General features: G+C 38.9%; 1 protein-coding gene across 2 annotated transcripts in view; it reads left to right on the forward strand.

Moving 5' to 3' along the window:
• The first annotated feature begins 3662 nt into the window (after positions 1-3662).
• The window catches only part of SHROOM3 (shroom family member 3), a 350049-nt gene continuing 332355 nt past the window's right edge, over positions 3663-21356 (forward strand). The window contains exon 1 of one of the 2 annotated variants that reach the window (XM_054485820.2): positions 3663-4656. In XM_054485820.2, coding sequence (XP_054341795.1) covers positions 4489-4656 — 168 coding nt within the window. In that variant the 5' untranslated portion in view covers positions 3663-4488. The remainder of the gene's footprint in view (positions 4657-21356) is intronic. The other variant, XM_063663770.1, reaches the window with a different exon arrangement.

The following is a 21356-nucleotide window of genomic DNA, read 5'->3' on the forward strand; positions in this document are numbered from 1 at the left end:
AAAACCACGAAGGGGTTTCCTTGTCTATTACTCTGAACTCTTTCAGTTGCAAGAAGCAGAAACTCAACCCCAGCTGGTTTAAGGAAAAAATAAACAGGTACCTATGGGGTCATAAAACTGGTAATTGTAGGAGTGGGGTGGCTTTAGGCCTGGCTGTGTGTGCTTATGGTGGCCTAAAGCCACCCCACTCCTACAATTACCAGTTTTATGACCCCATAGGAACTTGGGAAGTTAAGGGTCCTCAGGGTCAAAACTGCTTTCATAATAATACTAAGACATTGTTTACCTTTTCCACTTGCTCTCTCAAAAATGTATACTGGAATCTTCCAGTGGCTATATGCCATGTGATAGTGAACAAATTGAATATAGAAGCAGATGGTAGAATCCAACCATCTTCTACTAACCTGGCCATTAAAGAGAGTTGCAAATATGTGAAACAATGCCACTCTTCTTGGTAATAATTTTTGTTTGAGACAATGTAATTATTTTTCATAAAAATGTTAATGTTACTTTAACATACAAAGATTTATCATTATTTTTAAATGAATTAATATATAAGTATTTTAAAATGTTCTTTTCTATTTTCTAATATAGTAAATATTGATCGATACAAAACACATAAAATGTCTCTGGAGTCTTCAATGATTTTTAAGCATGTAAGCGTTCCTGAAACCAAAAAGCTTGAGAATTGCCAGCTTCAGTAAGGTACAATTGGGCACAAGGCTCAATGGTATCACCAGAACTGTCTCCCCCATCATAGACTGCTTTTCTCAGAGCTGGTTTCCTTCTCAGGCGTGTGATATCAAAGATGACTTCCAGCTGGGGCGTGGCAGCTCACACTTGTAATCTCAGCACATTGGGAGGCTGAGGTGGAAGGATCACTTGAGCCCAGGAGTTTGAGACCAGCCTGGGCAACAGAGTGAGACCCTGTCTGTACAAAACAATTTTTTAAATTGGCCAGGCATGGTGACATGCACTGTAGTCTCAGCTACTTGCGAGGCTGAGGTGGGAGCACTGCTTGAGCCTGGGAGATTGAGGCTACAGTAGGCCACCATCACACCCTGCATTCCAGCCTGGGTGACAAAACAAGACTCTGTCTCAATTTAAAAAAAAAAAAAAGACTTCCAGCAACTCGAAAATTTTATCTACCAACCTAGCAAACCATAGAAGAAAATACCATTTTTTGACAGCACTAGTAAAATTTCTAGTTATAACATTGGTCACACTTAAGTCTCATGCCCATCCACATATCAATCATTTGAGCCAGGGGTTGGTTGATTCCTGGGTCATTACGTCCACCCTGGAGCCGGGGACAGGTGCAGCCCACCAGCACCACAGGATCGAGAAAGAAGTGGTTCCCTAGAAAGATGAGGAATGGGGCATAAAAGAAGTCTTCTATCAGAAAGCCTGAGTCCTATGCTGTTCTCAGTTAGAATCCTAACCTTTCTTTCCACTGTCAGAATCTTGAGACAATAGAGTTGCCTTTCTCTTCTTGGGGAGAAGAGTCTGATCGCATTCTGTAATTAAGAGTTTGCATCCAAATCACATATTCTAACAGAAGTTCTTCTTATGAATTAGCAGTGCTATACCAAAAGAAAGTTGTCTTTTCACCGTAAACTATGCAGAACACCTGACTTAAGCTAGGATTTCATTCCCAAATGTCTGAAGATTTAAATTTCATGCCTGCCTGTGTTGCTTGCAGGATTACTCTGGTCAGATCATTTAACCTTCTGGTGGCCTCTGTGTCCTTACCTCTAAAATCAAGGGCGTGGGAGGATTGTCTCTTGCAGCTTTAACATTCTTTGAATCTGATGAACAGAAGATGGAGGAAAAAAGTTCTTCCAAACCTGGTCTATCAGCTGCTATACTGAAGGTCCATAAAATGAAGTTTTACATTTTTTTTTTTTTTCAGATTACATATCAATTTCGGTTCTATGTTTGTTTCTTCAATATTTTTGGTGATAATCTAAAATGGAGATTTCATCAGTCTACAAGCACTGGGTTCATATTATCTTTTCCTTATTTCCTTTGCCTTTAGCTTCATTACTTTGTTTTTCTGTTTATTATTTTTTAAATTGACAACTAAAAATTATATATACTTATGGTGTACCACATGATGTTTTGATATAAGTATACATTGTAAATTGGCTAAATCAAGGAATTAACCTGTCTATTACCTCACATACTAATTTTTTTTTGTGGTGAGAGCACTTAAAATCTAATCTTAGCAATTTCCAAATATACAATACATTGTTATAACTATGGTCATCATGCTGTACAATAGATCTCTTGAGCTTATGCCTCCTAACTGAAATTTTGTATAGCTGTGTTACTTTTAATATTAAATGTGGATTCTGTAAAATCCCAGTTTTTACAAAATGTATTAGGAGTAACATAATAAGAGCTTCATAAATTAATTTTTTCAGAAAGAAAGCTGTTTATTTACCTAGGACTTTTATTTAAAATACATATGTTCTTTGAAATGAAAGAAAAGCTAATGTTTCTCCATTTATTCTAACTTACAAATTAAGCTGTAAAAGAAAACCGCAGTAGAAATTGCATAAATTACACTTAAGAATCAGCCGATTTTTAGCACACACTTTCATTTGGTACACCTTAGGTTTCCTTATGTTTCCATTCACGTACTACCATTACATGAGGTTTTCCTTTTTTTTTTTTTTGTCTTTGAGCCCTTCAAGTGAAGTTACCATTGAAAATCAAACAATACCTGTCCAGTGTTGTAAATTAAATATCATGTAGTTTGATATCATATACCTGCCTTTCTGTATCAGCTTTTCATTAATTATAAGTACAAACACCAAAATAATTGTTATCACGCCCCACAGTAGTTTTTAACTTCAGTTTTCAACTTAGTTCTCATTATCCCATACTTTTAAACAGAAAAAAGTTTTAGTACATATATTACCTGGAAGTAATTCTAATCTGTTCCAATAACTAAATAGCTGAGGCTTCTGGGTTAGATATGGTTATCTTCTACTGTTCAAATTTTTAATACAAAATATGAATGTTAAATTTGTATATAACATTATTACAAAATGACACTGGTAACATGAAATCAGAACAACATTCTTTCCCGAGTACCTAGTACTTACCCACAAGGCATTGTAGATTTCTTTTCATTTAAAGAGTGGATAACAATCTTGGAGCAGATAACAATGAAAACCTAAAAAAAAAAAAACCCGCCTCCTGTTTTTATTGAGTCAAACAAGCAGAACTTTGATTGGAGAGTCCCATTTCATATATTACACTTGGTAGTATTTTCTTCTAATGAAAAAAAAAAAGCCCTTGTGCCACCACCTTGACATGTACTTAAATGTTTACCCAAATCACTTGGGCATTGCTTCTCAAACTTGGCTGCACAGCAGCATTGCCTGGAGGGTTTTTAAAAACACAAATGCCTATGTCTCACTCCCTGAAATTCTCCTTTAATTGGTACGAGGCGGGGCTATTCTAGGAACTATTTTCTATCCCTTGGCAATTAGCCATCTGTATAGTATTTTTAACTTTCTACGTATTGTTAACTGTAAGACTGTTTGGATTGTCAGGTCTTCGTGGTAAGCTGAATTCTGCATGGCAGTGCTTACTGTGCAGAAAGGTTGCAATGCCTCACTTTGCCTTAATCCATGTTCCTCTAACTTCCTTACTCTTTCTCTCAAGAGGAGGCAAGTGGCTGTGGCGGCAGCAGCAGTGGCTGATCATCACTGAAAATACCAAAGAAAAGAACTGAGCTGCCTCCTTCATATTTTTTCCATTGAGGATTAATTTAGCGTGCTTTTTCATTTTCTCTACATCCTGCAAAAGCTTTTTTTCTCTCCTAAGAAACAAACTATGAACTTATTGTTGAAAAAAAGAAGTAAAAAGTTTTAGCACAGCTTCTCTGTCTCTTCGGGACACATTAGAAAATTCTGAAGTGAGCCGAAGCATAGTAAGTGCTTTCTTTCTTTTTAAGCTACTTCTGGGGAGGGAGGAGGCTATTGTAATGGTAAATTTCACTCCGAGAGGAAGAAAGGGTTGATAATCAATCAAAAATGAGGTATTCCTTTGAGTATTTGTAATTTTCTTACTATATTGTAAGATGCTTTTAATTTTCTCTGTAAAATAGGCAGAAATGGTTTTAGTGTATGTATGTGTGAAATAAAAGCTCAAAAAAGCAATCTTCAGAGCGCCACTGAAGGAAGTTTTTACGAACGGAGTAGAGATGTATACCACTTGGGGGCTTCAGTGAGAACCCAGAATTCCTGGAGGAGGATTTACATTCAGAAATGTTGAAGTGAAAATTCCTTCTGGTTCAGCATCTTGGAGTTCAGCTTGGAAGAACATTTTACGTATGGAAGAATTTGCTTCTCCAAACCTCTCTTTTGGCCATTGTGTGTCCTGAAGGATGGGACAACTTGTGCTGTAGAAGCACTGCTTGCCTGAATTTGCTTCAGGCATTTTAAATTTAACTTGAGGGATCATGTGTTTGGCATGATGAGGACCACTGAAAACTTCCACAAGCCTAGTGCCACGTTAAACTCTAACACGGCCCCCAAGGGAAGGTACATTTATCTGGAGGCATTCCTGGAGGGAGGAGCTCCCTGGGGTTTTACTCTAAAAGGTGGCCTGGAGCACGGAGAACCATTAATCATCTCTAAGGTATGTTTCTTTTTCCAATATTGCCTTTATTCAAATTGTTTTTTTCAACTTGTCAGATTTGTCAAAAATGCAAAATAATGAGAACTGCCTTAATATAACTTAATTTGCTGTTTCATGCCTTTCTGATTATCTGGAAATATTTTGGATAGCCTGGTATTTGAAAGAAAAATGTGTCTAGCTCATTTATTCTATGAAATTCGAAGAAAAATGTGCCTATTTGATGGATAATCTTCTCTTTTTGTGAATGAAATCACATACAATCAGTTACCACATGAGCTTTTCAGTTATAAATCAGATTAAAGATTAATAACATGGTTAAGATGGTGGCATGGTATATATTTGTGCATTCAAAAATATCTGCTTTTTCTCTCTTTAACTGAAAATAGCATCTAAAAATATTTTAAATTTGCTTATAATTCTGGATAACAGATTGCATAAATACCATGTGTTGCTTTTTTTCCCCACACTCAGAAAGGAGAATTAAATCAGCTTTCAGTATAACTCAAGATCAAAACATTTCTGCCTCTCCTATTTATCTGTATATTTGAATCCCTTTTTAAACCTTAGTCGTCCTGCAGCATACCTCAATTCTTCATTTATCTTTTGGTGTGGGTAGTCATACCAATGAAATATTTATGTGCTGGGGTTGATATTTCTATTTTTCTCTTAAACTACAGATTAACATTACTTGTTATAATATTGCTTTTAAATTTTTAGAATATTTAATAATCTGATACAATAGATTATAATGGCTTTTCACACATGTGCATTCATCAAGAAACATTTGTAATTAAGGGAGAAAAAATTTTTAGTTTGAGGGTGGGAAGAAGGTAATATGGATTGCATTTGAGCTCTGTTATCGGTTCAGGTTATTTTTCATATCCCCAGAAATAATTCCAAAAGGTTATTTTTCAAATTACTGAGTAATTCTTACTGTGGATGGGCCAGGGAGAACCGGGTTTCACAGAGGTAAGCCACGAGTGCACGGGACACCATTGTAAGTTGTATGACTTTTCCTTAACTTTCTTAAGTAAACCAAAAGGATGTGCATATGTGTGTGTCAGTTAGGAAGGCTTCCCCCTGTGAAACAAATTCAAAACCGGGTTTATAGTGGCTCTCAGTAAATTGGGGTTTGTTTTTCTCATATTACAAGAAGTTTGGGGTAGATTTTCCAGGCAAGGAGAGCAGCAGCTCAATAATGTGATCAAGGACCCCACTTATCTCTCCACTCTGCCATTCTTATGATGTTGGCTTTGTCTTCATGGTTGCATGATGAATCCCACAACTCCAGCATTGCATCTTCATTCCAGACAGGTTTTTGGCTTTTTGTTTCTCATTAGACCTTTCCTTACATCTCATTAACCAGAACTGTACCCTATGCCTATCTTTAGGCCAATCACTGGCAAAAAATGCCAGTGATTAATACAGACTGATTAGGATTTCTTTCACAGGTTCTGCAATAAGGACCTGCTCTTCCTGAAGTCAAGGAATCATTGCCCACTGTTTGAATGATTTGAGGTTCTTTTTGCAGGAGGAAAGAGGGCATGGTTGCTGCATAACAACAGAGAATTCTGCAATGAACATAAATATTGTCTCGGCATTTAAAAAGTCTAGTTGTACACAATTTGCCTGGCCCTTAATGATAAAATATTCTGTATCTATACACTACAGTATCTGACAGTTTGCTGTCAGAAAGGTCTAATCCTGCCACTAATGAGCCAGCTTCTCTAAGCCTCCATTTTACCTGCAGAATGGGGCTATCCTACTATCTACTTTAATGGGTTGTGTTTAAATGCAACCATGCATTTAGCTTAGTGTCTAGTACACAGAAGGAGCTCCAAAAAAATCTTAGCAAAGATTATGATTATTGCTTTTCATTATTCTAGCAGACATGTGTAGTAGGAGACAGGTCTGGCTGCTGTAAAAAGATCCAAAATAACAATAATATGGGAATTTATATCTCTGACATAACAATCTGAGCATAAACCAAACCAAAAGATGGCTCTATGATGCCAGGGACCCAAGTTCCTTCTATTTTCTTACTTCCATCCTGGAGTGATATCGCATCTTCATGGTCCAAGTGACTTGCCACCACATCTGCTTTCCAGTCAGTAAGAAGCAGGGAAGAGGGAAAAGAGAAGGCAATCTCCTTTCTTTCAAGGATCCAATCTGGTCCAATATGCTCTGTCCAATATGGTAGCCCACAGTCACATGTGACTATTTCTATCTCAATTAAAGGTAACTAAAATGAGGTAAAAAATTTTAAATTCTGTTTAAATGTTTCTCATTTGCGCTTGTTGCATTCCAAGAGTCACATTGTTCCGAAGCTCTTGAACATCTTCCCCCATGTTGTCTGTCTGGCAAACTCATTAAAGCTCCATTTCTTCTTCTCTCTGAGGTTTTCCTGATGTCACCCAAGTTGAGTTCCGTGGTCTGCCTTCTACACTTCTATGTTATGCATGTGTCACATTGAATCATAAAATTTTATTTCGTTGATTGCCTTCTCAGAAGTCTGTGAGCCTTTTTAGGGCAGGGACTATTTTTTTTTTTTTCATCTCTATTGCATCTAAATCAGAGCCTAGGTACACAAATATTTGTTGGGTAAATGAAAGGGCATGGCTGTGTCTTACTCATTTTGCATTTTCAGGATCTAGCACAGTGCCTGGCACAGAGTAGGCACTCAATAACTTTTACTGAATTAATAAGCAAAAGACAAAACAGAACTGATAAGAATGCCAGGCAGACCTCCACGTGGGGCATGTATCAGTTTCCTATTGCTGCTGTAACAAATTACTACAAACTTATGGCTTAAAAACAACACAACTTACAGTTCTGTAGGTGACACACTCACACAGGTCTCACTGAGCTAAAGTCGATGTGGAAGCAGGGCTGTGTTCCTTGCTGGAGGCTCTAGGGGAAAATGTGTTTTCTTGCCCTGTCTAGCTTCTAGAGGCTGCCCACATTCCCTGGCTCATGGTCCCCTTCCTCCATCTTCAAAGTCTGCAACAGCAGGTTGAGTCCTTCTCACCCTGCAGCTGACCTCTGACTCTACCTCTCTCTTTCACTTTTAAGGCCTCTTGTGAGTACCTTGGACCTACCAGGATAATCCTGGATAATCTCTCTATTTTAAAATCAGCTGGTTAATAGCCTTAATTGTATTTGCAACCTTAATTCACCTTTGCTAAATAACCTGACATATTCACAGGTTTCAGGGATTAGAATGCAGACATCTTAGGGGAGACAGGGCATTATTTTGCCTACCACCAGGCATTTGAGCATTGGTAGAAGTCTATGTCATTAAGGTGTACCAGGGATGAGACTAAAGTGAAATGTGGTGGCTGATCATGCGTATACTAGATCTTCTCTCTAAGACAATGAAAGAAAATGCACATTAGCTCATACACTGCTAACCAGATGTCTACTATTCTCCCAAGTTAGGGTGACCCTCCATTGTAGGGGATGGGAAGGGATAGTACACATTGAGTCACACATATGAAAGGCACATACACATTATACAAGGCAGCTACAAACTGCCAGGTTATGGATGACAATATAATAAATGAAGTATCATTTTTCTTTAGATATAAATGAGGCAGGAGAATGAATGGCCGTAAAGGATCTACAAAGGGTAACAATAGAATAAATCATTTTTGAATTGCTTTCTTTGGGATTTAATATCCTTGAAAAGGAAAGGTGGGGTTGTGGAAAGCGCCTCTGTAATCTGTGAACTTCAAAAAGAAAGGGTAACTTTTAAAAAATTGTCATTGTAAGTGGATGCTCAGGTAATTCAATAGTCCAGGAAGTTGGTGGCCTGATTTTATTATGACTCACTTACTCTGTATTGTGGCTCAGAAAAGCAGTTCCACCTGCAGAAGAGATGCACCTGCTCCCAGGGCTCATAAGCCAAGTAACAACAATAAACAACAACAGCAGCAACTGCCAGTACTTATTTAGTGTTTATGATGTTCCAGACTCTATTCCAAGTGATCTACATGTGTTCACCCATTTAATTTCCACAACTTCATGGAGAGGGTAACACTCTTATCCCAATGTTATATGTGGGACATGGACCCAGAATTAATTTGAGTAACTTGCTGAAGCTCTCATAGCTACTAAGTGAAGCAGTCAGGATTTGAACTCATGAATTCTGGTTCCAGAGTCCATGCGCTTCACACCCTATGCCATTCAGTCTCCATTGCCTACTGAACATTTGGCTTTCTCTAGATTCTAGAGCTATTATCTGAGTGAAATATGGGATTGATATTTCATTATATAAGTTTTTAAATCTATTCGGGGAAATTAAAAAAAATACATAGTCCAATAAGGTTCCATAAAATAGGTCTGACTACTGCTCAGTCAACTGCTTTAAGTAGTTCAAGACCCATAAAATAAGGGGACACCTGCTGTTCTTGGCAAATATGTTCATGGTGTCTCCACCTGTAGAGGCATTTCTTTGTGCTTTTCAAACATGGACTTCAGAATTTAAAGGTAGGCCACTGCCCTGGTCTCTTTTGTCTCTTACATCATCAACACTCAGCAATGTGCTGCTCAAAGCACTCCTCCATCAGTGCTTATATTTCTGATTTCTACTCCCCTGGAAGGTATCTGTGCTCTAGCTGGACTATCTCTGTGCCATCTCATTATAAATCTTGCTGGTTCCATCTTCCACACTGTCACCTCTCCTTCTCCAAAACTGCTTCCTCCACCTGTAATATCACCACCCTTTTTCTATCAATCCAAATTTTAGCCTTCTTGTCCCCCAAGACTTGACTCACTGACTCTATTTCATCAACAGCTTTTCATTCTTTATCTGTGGCGGCGAGGGGGAGGTGCTTAAGGCTCATTTTACCAGTTCTTCAGCCACAGTCCTGAGTTCAATTTGAAATGGATTTTTAGGCAGTTCCCCAAGACCTGGATCTGGTTGAGGACCCAAAGTCATCTTTTTCATCTCCTTCCAACTACCACATTCGATCAGCTTGTTATTCTGACCTTTTAAAATAGCCAATCCTTTCTGACTTTTTCCCTTTCTTGCTTTTTCCTTTAACATCCTTTGCCCTTCCTACTAGGGTAGCCTCATCTCTCTGCTGCTCTTCAGCTAGTTTGTTTCTTCCCTTATAGTTCAATCTATCTTTGTCCTGCCTTTGCATTCATTCTTCTTTCCTCTTATCTCCCCAGTGGCTTTATTTTTTATTTTAATTATTATTTTTTGTTTTTGAGATAGAGTTTCACTCTTGTTGCCCAGGCTGGAGTGCAATGGCACGATCTCGGCTCACTGCAACCTCTGCCTCCTGGGTTCAAGTGATTCTCCTGCCTCAGCCTCCCAAGTAGCTGGGATTACAGGCATGCGCCACCACACCGTTAATTTTGTATTTTTAGTAGAGATGGGGTTTCTCTATGTTGACGAGGCTGGTCTCAAGCTCCCAACCTTGAGTGATCTGCCTACCTCGGCCTCCCAAAATTCCGAGATTACAGGCGTGAGCCACCCCACTCGGCTTCCCAGTGGCTTTTTATTATACAGGTATATAAAGGTCCTATAAAGGTAGTTGTTTGCATTTGGTGTCCTGCCAATAAATTGTACTCGTTAAGGCCAGATGGGTTTTACTCATGCTGTATATATTTCTTCTCTTAGCAAAATCTTTCTCATTTACACATAGCAAATGCTCAATAAATGTTAAATGACTTATAGGATTGTACAGCTATAGGAAAATTAGCAATCATGTAATAACTTTCTTCGTACACAGAGAGAAAACTGAGATGCAAAAAAAGTTGCCAAGATGGTTTCAGTCTTAGCAAATTGAGAGTATGTGTGTATCTGTGTGTATGTAAAGCCTCAGCTAGTAAGGAAGTAATTGCTTTCTCTGTGCCCTTTATAGTTTTGTTTTTTTTTTGAGACGGAGTCTCGCTCTGTCACCCAGGCTGGAGTGCAGTGGTGCGATCTCGGGTCACTGTAAGCTCCGCCTCCCGGGTTCACGCTGTTCTCCTGCCTCAGGAGAGTCACTGGGACTATAGGCGTCCACCACCATGCCCGGCTAATTTTTTGTATTTTTAGTAGAGACAGGGTTTCACCGTGTTAGCCAGGATGGTCTCGATCTCCTGACCTTGTGATCCGCCCGCCTCGGCCTCCCAAGGTGCTGGGATTTCAGGCATGAGCCACCGTGCCCGGCCCCACCCTTTATACTTTTCTATGGATCCTAGCTCACCTGTTAGACTGTTACCTTCCAGAAGCTAAAGACCCTTCATTGATTCCTTTCCTCTCTCTCTATCCCCTTCCCTTCTTTCCTTCCTCCTTTTCTTTTTATTATTCATGGTGCTTAAACTATACATAACAATTATGAAAATGAAAATGTGGATGAATAAAGAGGAAGATAAGTATTAGAGAGGATATTTTTAAAAATCTTTGTTAGAAGCTACCTAGGCCAGTGTGCACACAGGTTACTAGAAAAACCTGTTTAAAAACTAAGGCAAGCAGGTTAAGTTGGGCTCAGTCTGACCATGTCTTTCATATGCACATATGTAATGTTTGGTAAATGTCTGTTGAATTGAATTAGATTGAGAAAAAAGGGAAACTCATGTTTTTCTTTAACTTTTAAACCTTTAAAAATTAACTATTATTTTAGTTAAAGTCTTACGCATTTTTTAGACACAAATTAATTTTGATATTTCCTATCAATGTTGTTGGAAATAACTTTTATTCAAGTAGCATGCTGACATGCTATACCAAATGGGTCTTAGCATCAGTAAGAACTCTGCTTTCTTTCACAGCTAATAGATTCCCAAGGCTTTGCCTTCTATGCAGGGGACACAATTTAATTTAAGAAATATTCATCTCATTTTAGTGAGCCCACAGTGTGATTGGAGAGGCATAATGAGAGACTTTCTATCAATTTTTGAAAAAACAAAACCTCAAAGGACATGCTGGATCTTAACTAATCCATAGACAGACTCTTCCACATCTCTCCCTTTGATGTAGTTCCAAACAGTGAACATCTTATCCAAAAGGCCGCAGTGCAGAGTCCTTGTTCTCCGACTTGGTTCATCCCAGGAGTCCATCCATCTCTTGTGCCCTGACATCCTAGGCACTTCTCAATGAAACAAAATGAGGCGAAGATTCTCTACTAAATCTAAGCACTGTTTCTCCCCCTCTTCTAATGACTTTCTCCACAAAGGCTACATTGGTATGCTGTGGATCATGATTTGTAGAATGGAAGTGATTCTTTTCTGCCTTCAGAGGAAGCTTTCCTGACTGGGCAGACCGATGTACAGAACACTCTGTCCTGGGCATCTGAACCTGAATTTGCACTTATGTCAACTACACTTTTTCATTTCTCAATATCTATTTGTTTTCTTCTCCATTTTCAGCTGTATTTTTTTCTTGGAGATTTATGAGATTATTTATTTATTTATTTATTTTTGAGACAAGACTTCATTCTGTCACCCAGGCTGGAGTGCAGTGGCATGATCACAGCTCATTGCAGCCTTGACCTCCCTGGGCTCAGGTGATCTTCTCACCTCAGCCTCCCAAGTAGCTGGGATTAAAGGTGCACACCACCACACCTGACTAATTTTTGTAGAGGTGGGGTTTTGCTATGTTTCCCAGGCTGGTCTCAAACTCCTGAGCTCAAGTGATCTGCCCACCTCAACCTCCCTAAGTGCTGAGATTGCAGGAGTGATCCACTGTGCCTGGCCAAAACCTCTATTTTTGAATGCTCTTTGGTGCATGTATATTAATTTATATTTGTAATTTCTATGTTATATATATGTTATATATATGTATATATGAATGTGTATACATACATATACATATATATATATTTTTCATTTTAAGTGAGGTTTTCCAGCATAGAAAAAAGCTTACATCCCAGACAATATAGAGCTCTGAGTGGAAATAAACAAGTTTTATTTCTACCCTAGCTTTTACTGGCTATATGACCATGGCAAGTAATAGCCTTCTTGAACCTCAGTTTCCAGTTTCCTCATCTTTCTTTCTTTTTTTTTTTTTGAGACAGAGTCTTGCTCTGTTGCCCAGGCTAGAGTACAGTGGCACGATGATCTTGACTCACTGCAACCTCCACCTCCCAGGTTCAAGCAATTCTCCTGCCTCAGCCTCCCGAGTAGCTGGGACTACAGGCATGGGCCACCATGCCTGGCTAATTTTTGTATTTTTAGTAGAGATGGGGTTTCACCATATTGGTCAGGCTGGTCTTGAACTCCTGACTTCGTGATCCGCCCGCCTCAGCCTCCCAAAGTACTGGGATTACAGGCATGAGCCACCGCGCCCGGCCAGTTTTCTCATCTTTCAAAGGCACCAGGCATGGTGGCTCACACCTGTAATCCTAGCACTTTGGGAGGATGAGTCAGGTGGATCATTTGAGTCCAGGAGTTCAAGACCAGCTTGGGCAACATGGCAAAACCCTGTCTCTACAAAAAATACAAAAATTTGCCAGGCATGGTGGTGCATGCCTGTGGTCCCAGCTACTCAGGAGGCTGAGGTGGGAGGATCGCTTGAGCCCAGGAAGTGGAGGTTACAGTGAGCCAAGATTGTGCTGCTGCACTATAGCCAGGTGACAGAGCCAGACACTGTCTCAAAAAAAAAAAAAAAAAAAAAAAAAGGGAACATTCTTACCTAATGAAGTTGTTATAAGTATACAACATAGTATAAGCTATGCAATAGTGCTTTGTAGGTATCCAGCATAGGTAGGCAGCTCATATGCCAAAGATGATACTTGGCTGATTTTCTGTATCATGGCCAGCAGTTGCTACCTCACACTGAAACACTGAACAGATTATTCCCTGCCATCATAGAGCTTATATTCCAACAGAAGGGGACTGGCAATAAGTATGTTTGTATATGCTAATTTCAGGGTGTGGTAAGTATTATTAAGAAAAAAAAAAAAACCCAATACGATATGTTCCAGAGTGATAGTGTCTGTGAGGTAGAGGTATGCCACATGGTGATTAGAGAAGGGTTTTCTGAGGAGACGACATTTGAGCCAAGACCTAATAAGAAATAAGAAGCCAGACATGCAAAGAGGTTTATAAGTTGGGCTGAGGTAGGAGAGTCTTAGAAAGTTCTAGAAACAAAAAGAAAGTCAGTGTTATTGGAGTACAGTAAGCGAGAGAGTAGTATGAGCAATGGAAGGGTAAGCCGAGGTGAGATCACATGAGGCCTTGCAGGCTGAGGAAAGGACCTTGGACTGGATCTAAATGCAGGGTATGAGGGTAGATCGCACCAAGAGACTTTCTCTATTCATGGTGAAATGGACAGACCCATGGCAGGTACTTAAACCCTGGGGGGTTTTTAATACTGGCTCTTAAAGCCACCTTCTTCCTCCCTCTCATGTACATTTCTAAGGCACTTCCTGGGTCTACAACAGGACACGGCTTTCCAAAAGACAACTGTTAACCAAAAGACAACTGTCAACATCATTGTAACTTAGGGAATGATGCACAAAGAAACAGTAAATACTCTGCTGTTGGGAGAGTTTTCCCCCTCCACCCCATAACTCTTGATCTCTTGGGTTATTTTTCACTCTCAATTGACAAGACTTCCTGGGTTGCTTTTATCACTGTACTGTAAGTAACTTGACTGAGGTCCTGCTCTGTAACAGGCATGCTAGCTCACGTAAGCATTACAAAACTCTGGGAAGTCCTACTATTATTTCCATTTTATAGATGGAGAGACTGGACTCTTGCTGAAGGTCTTAAAACTACTAAGGTACACATCTAAGACCTTTTTAACTTTCATCCTGAAAAATTTCTTTCAAAGTAAAAACTGCATTGTCACTTTGTGATTCCAAAGAACCCTTCCATCTATGTTACCCCATATCTTGATAAACTGGTTAAAAAAAAAAAAAAAAAAGTGGAATGCATGAACTGTGTGCAACAGTCAGGCAACTTGGTGGCGTCCTTAAGGTGTCCTGCTCGGTGAAATAGGGGGCACATCTACTTCTATTAACACTGGGAGTTCAACTGGGCTCTCCGCATCTTCCCAGGTGCTGCTTCCTGCTGCTTTTTACTTCTGCCAGACTCTGACCACTCTGATTGTTTGGGTGAGGTATATCCCATCATATGGATAGGCCATGTCAAAACCTCAACCCCCAAAGCCTGGTACTCAAGCAGAAACACTAGACGAAAATTAGATGGTTTAAAGCTAACAGGGACTGAAACCAGTTAAAAGAGGGAATCAGACATGAGTTGCAAACTGATAGAACAATGATCTGCTGGGGCACATTAGGTTCATGCCTCCCGACATGCTGATGAGCCCCAGTTATTAGGTGGGCACCACAACTGATGGTCTTTGATGAAGGAGTGCTTGTTACACCAAACTTTATCTCATTTTGTTTGTCCCTTTCTAGCCCTTGCTTAGTTCACAATGCAGTACATCTGCTGTGCTTATCTAGTTTCATCTACTGCTGAGTTGGCTGTGTCCATGCTCAATCTGTCTGCTCTGGTTTCATGATGGTCACTAGCATTCACTTTCCCTGCAAGGTCTACTTTCTGGCTTTCCTAATAGTACACTCTCTTGGCACGATCCTGGGAACTCCATGTACAGTTGTTACCCTCAAAGCCATTGCTACCTGCTAGGGTCTTGGCTCAATTGGCCTCATCTCTCACTCATTCTTGGTTCCTAGAAACCTGGTACAGACAGCTGCTAGCATTCTAAAGATCTCAAAATTTAAAAATCATTGTGACATGAATTTGAGTCAAAACCCAGGCAATTTAAGTGGAAATAAACATTCTTCAGGTTAGTCAAAGTGCTTAGCACTTTGTATATTAAAGTGTATCCTGAGCCACACATTTGCTAGAAGGTAAGAAGAAAAATTGGACTCTAGAATCAGTTGCCTTTCTCTTTTCCTTTGAAAAGTTAAAATTTTTAATGAAAGAAGTTGTATGGGTACAATGTAAGCTTTTATTATCTTGCATGTGTCCTCTGAGAGGTTCACATTTTTGAGGCCTTGTCTCATGGAAACTGGGAAATGAGCTTCTGGAATTCAGACCCAGGATCTGGCTGCATTCCAGAAATAAATATACATGTTGGGCGTTGAGATAGATAATTAAAAGAATAGGAGAGTGTACAAACTTTTGAGAATGAGAAGGCAGAAAATAGACTCTTTTCTCTCATGCCTTGCTTTTGCTTTTGTTTATTTTTTATATTTTTACTTTTGAGTATCAGCTAGTGAGTAGCAGGGCAAAAACAAGGTAGCCATTGATCTAAGTGTAAGACAGCAGGAGGAAGGTTAAGAGAATGAGTGTTATTCTTTAGGACTACATTCATAGTTGCATGGTGGTGCTCTTGGCTTAAAGTCTACAATTAAATCAGTTGTTGGCACTCCCTTGAAAGTGTTACTATCATAGTTTCCCCTACATATGTAAGTCAATAAATTTGACCTTTAAGAAGGACAGTTGGTGTAGACCCCCCCCAGTGGGCCAACACATATTGCAAATTTCTGAACTCAGGCACTACAAAGTACTACTGCCACCTTGCTTCTTTAAGAGAGAAGGCAAAATAAACAGAGGAGGATTCCGTGGTATAAAAAAGAAAAAAATATATTATTTATATTTAAATAAATAAAATTATTTATAGAGCATTACTTACATGTACTCAGTCTCTGCTGTGGGTCAGGTACTACGTTAGATTCTTTTATTTATTATTTTGTGGAATGAGATTTGTTTTTATATATATGAGGAAAGAGGTTTTTCATAAAAGATGGAGCCAAGATTTAAAGCTAACTCATTTCATTCATTAGTTATCATATTTAGTCAACATATCATTTATTGAGTGCCTAAAATCTGACAGCACTGGGAAACAACAGAAGATGAGGTCACTGCACCCTAAAGGAGCATGTTCTCCTTTTTTCTTCTTATACCACTGCAACTGACCCATCCACATTTCCTCACCTTCATTTCTGTGCACATAGGCTGGACTTCCAGCTGTCAGCATCTGCAATTCTTTGCTTGAAGCCCTTTGCCACAGTAATGACACCAAGAGCAACCCTCCATGACCAACTGGAGTTGGTACGTCAGCAACTTAGTTCTTTCATCTCTCAGATGGGATGACTCTAAGGCGTATGTTTTCCACTAGCACCTAGAATTTCTTCAGAATCCAACTCCAGTTGCCCACAGTTGTAGCTGACTTGATCAAACATCTATGTCAGCTGCCTTCCCTTTTCTACCTCAGCTTTCTTCACCCCCAGGTAAACTACTTGCATTTGAAGTCTTGTCTCAGGGTCTGTTTCTGAGGAAATCCAAACTAAGATGACCACCATTTAGAGAATGCTTACTAAGGGACAGCCAGACCCTAAAGACTAATGTAGATCTATCTGTTTTCAAAATCTGTGATCTTTGGACCATTGCACTGTACTATGGAATTCAAGTGGAAGGAATCCCATAGAATCTTACACCTAATCTTTTCTTGGGTGCTAAGAAAAGTGGAAATCCATCCCCAGACAGAATATTTTGTAGTTCTCTCTTTCGGCCTTCACCCTCTCATGGGATGGGTGTGTCTTCTCTTTTCTCCACAGAATTGACTGTAAAGTCTCATTCTGCTTTTATCATCACTTCATTTCTCCGAATGAATCAAGCATCTCTGAATGAAATCAAGATTTTCTCCCTCCTCTCTGAGAGTAGGATCCACTCTCTTGTTCTATAGGTTCTCTTTTGTTCTATAGGTTAATGGTTAAGGAAAATGTGACCCTCTTGAACAGAATAGACAGAGAAAATTATTCATGTGGGGATCTCTGAGGAGAGAAATTCTTTTCTAGAATTTTATTTATATTGCTTCTTTTCTTACTCAACTTATACTACAACATAGACTAAAAAGAAAAGTGGATACATAACTGTTTTTTTTAAGTCCAGAATATTTGACAATATAATGTGGTAGTTGTGTGAAGTTTTGCACCTAAGCAGGCAATAGAATATGATATAGTTTCCGACCTACCCTGCCCTTGAAATAACAGAATAACTTTTTAACACTAACATGCGTTTCCTTGAATAACTTGTACCACTGCCAAATTCCACACAAGAAGCTTCTTTTCTTCAGGGGCTGCTTGCCCACAATGTGAATATTCTTTGACTCACTATGTTGTCCATTTCCAATTTCCTTGTTTTTTGCTTGAGTTCACTGAAGACTGACAAACAGTAGCTTCATGTGACAGCCATTAGTCTGCTTTAAACCTCAGCTTGATCTTGAATGGATAGAATAATGAATAGATTTTGTGTCATATAATTCATGTTGTCAGCTATATGAAATTGGCAGTTAAAGAGAAACTAAATATGCTTCCAGTCCTCTCTTTTCTAAATTCATATTTGAATATAATAATGTGAAAGGCATTGTTCCTTCTTTTAGTTAAAGTATTTTTGTAGCAGTCTGAACTGTGAATAATAGAGAAACATATGCTCTATTAAAAAATAGAAGGTGAGGAAGATAAGTGTGTGACTCTGTATTGAGAATTAACAAGTGGTTTTAAAAATTGAGCTTGTATGTGTGTGTGAGCACAGGGAGGGGTATTTCATCATAATGAGGGAGGCCTTGGCAACTTAGTGTTCGTTTTAACTCCATTGATTGCCGAACACATTCATGCCTGCTCTAGCTCCAGGGAGGCTGTGTAACAGGAAATAAGAGATTCAAAAAGCAGCACAGAAGAAAATCATCTCCTCTCCTTCCATCTCCCAAGCAGAGAAAAATATGCTTTCTTTTTGGTCAAAATTGCTTGGTTTGTTCTATTTATGCTGTCATTTCAGAGAGATTAAAAGTACACTTTTTCATACATTGCAAGTGGGAATGTAAAATGGTGCAGCTACTTTGGAGAAACAGATGGCCATTTCTTAAAATGTTAAACATAGAGTTACCATATCACCCAACAGTTCTACTCCGAAGTATATACCCAGGAGAAATAAAAACATATATCTGTACAGGGACTCATACTCAAATGTTCATAGCCTCATTGTTCACAATAGCCATAAATAGAAAAAATCCAAATGCCCATCAACTGAATAAACAAAATGTGGTATAGCCATATAATGGAATACTATTTGGCAATAAGAAGGAACTGAGTTACAACATGTATGAACTTCGAAAATACTATGCTCGGTGAAAGACACCAGACACAAATGAACATATATAACTCCACATATATGAGATACCCAGAAAAGGCAATTCTAAAGGGACAGAAAGTAGATGAAAGATTGCCTAAGGCTCAATCATTAAAAAATCAGGAAACAACAGGTGCTGGAGATGATGTGGAGAAATAGGAACACTTTTACACTGTTGGTGGGACTGTAAACTAGTTCAACCATTGTGGAAGTCAGTGTGGCGATTCCTCAGGGATCTAGAAGTAGAAATACCTTTTGACCCAGCCATCCCATTACTGGGTATATACCCAAAGGACTATAAATCATGCTGCTATAAAGACACATGCACATGTATGTTTATTGTGGCACTATTCACAATAGCAAAGACTTGGAACCAACCCAAATGTCCAACAACGATAGACTGGATTAAGAAAATGTGGCACATATACACCATGGAATACTATGCAGCCACAAAAAATGATGAGTTCATGTCCTTTGTAGGGACATGGATGAAACTGGAAATCATCATTCTCAGTAAACTATCGCAAGGACAAAAAACCAAACACCGCATGTTCTCACTCATAGGTGGGAATTGAACAATGAGAACACATGGACACAGGAAGGGGAACATCACACTCTGGGGACTGTTGTGGGGTGGGGGGAGGGGGAGGGATAGCATTAGGAGATATACCTAATGCTAAATGACGAGTTAATAGGTGCAGCACACCAGCATGGCACATGTATACATATGTAACTAACCTGCACATTGTGCACATGTACCCTAAAACTTAAAGTATAATAACAATAAAATTTAAAAAAAAAAGAAAGAAAGATTGCCTAAGGCTGTGGATAGGAATAGAGAGTGACTATAAATGGGTACAAGGTTTCTTTTTGAGATAATGGAAATGTTCTGAAACTAGGTGTTCTGAAAGTAGATAGTTGCCAACTCTGTAAATATAGTAAAAATCAATGAATCATAAAGAAAAACACTACTTCTATTCTGGTAACAAAACTTAGAAGAACAAAAAAAATAGAAATTATAGTATACCACAAAGTAAATTATTACCAAACATGTTAACCATTTAGTATTGATTTTTTTTTTTTTTTGAGATAGAGTTTCAATCTTTTGCACAGGCTGGAGTGAAGTGGCACAATCTTGGCTCACTGCAACTTCTGCCCCCGGGTTCACGCCATTCTCCTGCCTCAGCCTCCTGAGTAGTTGGGATTACAGGCACCTGCCACCATGCCTGGCTAATTTTTGTATTTTTAGTAAAGACAGGGCTTCGCCATGTTGGCCAGACTGGTCTTGAACTCCTGACCTCAGGTGATCCACCTGCCTCAGCCTCCCAAAGTGCTGGGATTACAGATGTGAGCCACTGCACTCAGCCAGTATTGATTTAATTAACTGAAATTTAATGTAGTAGAGGAAAATAACCAAAATGAAGCTCTAAAGCATGTCACAGTGTCCTAATTATTCAAAGAATCATAAAGATGTGATTTACACTGTTCAATAGATAAACTGCAAAAAATCTGTGCAAATCAAAGACAGCAGGCACAACAACGTATATTCTTAATTATTTCATTTATATAAATTTTTAAAACTAGTCATTGGTGAAAGAAATCAGACCAATCATTGCCTCTGTGGTTGGAGACTGACTAGGGCACAAGGGATGATGTGTGCTAGTGCCCTTTTGATGCATGAAAGTTTTAAATTTCTGGGATGATGGAAATGTTCTATATCTTAATAGTGATATGTGCTATGTGGATATATGCATTTGTCAAAAACTCATTGAACTGTTTCCTTAAGATCTGCACATTTTACTGCACATAAGTTATACCTTAAATAAAATCTGATACCTTAAATAAAGTGAGAGACAGGAAGAAATTGGCCATTGGAAGCACAAAACAAAATTGAATGTTTAGAAATGGACCCATTAGATATATAATAGTTTAGTATAGGATGAAAGAAGAATTTTTAAAGGTTTTTTTAGAAACAGGGTCTCACTATGTTGCCCAGGCTAGAGTGCAGAGGTTATTCCCAGGCACAATAATGGTACACTGCAGCCTTGAACTCTTGGGCTCAAGCCATCCTCCTGCCTCAGCCTCCGAGTGGCTGGGACTACAGGCATGCGCCACCATGTCTAGCAGAAATTTTAAATCAGTGAGGGCAAAAAGGGATTTTTAAATAACAATACTGGGACCAGGAAAGATAAAAGCTGGAGTCATTTCATTCCTAACACCAGAATTAGGTCAGATGAATAAAAGATTCAGATAGAAAAAGTGAAATAAGTTTACTTCATATATTTTTGTATTGTTTGGAGACTTTTATAGCAAATGCATTTTAAACTTTTTGTGGTAAAATATACATAACATAAAATTAACCATTTTAGCCATTTTTAAGTATACAGTTCAGTGGCATCAAGTACATTCACATTGTGTGCACTTATTGCCACCATCCACCTCCAGAATGTTTTCATCTTCCCAAACTGAAACTCTGTACCCATTAAAAACCAATTCCCCATTCCTTCCACTCCCTAGCCCTTAGCCCCTGGCAACCGCCATTCTACTTTCTGTCTTCATAAACTTGCTTACTCTAGGTGCTTCATATAAGTGGAATCATACAATATTTG

This window comes from Pongo pygmaeus, chromosome 3 (assembly GCF_028885625.2).
Source record: "Pongo pygmaeus isolate AG05252 chromosome 3, NHGRI_mPonPyg2-v2.0_pri, whole genome shotgun sequence".
In the NCBI taxonomy this organism is placed as follows: domain Eukaryota; kingdom Metazoa; phylum Chordata; class Mammalia; order Primates; family Hominidae; genus Pongo; species Pongo pygmaeus.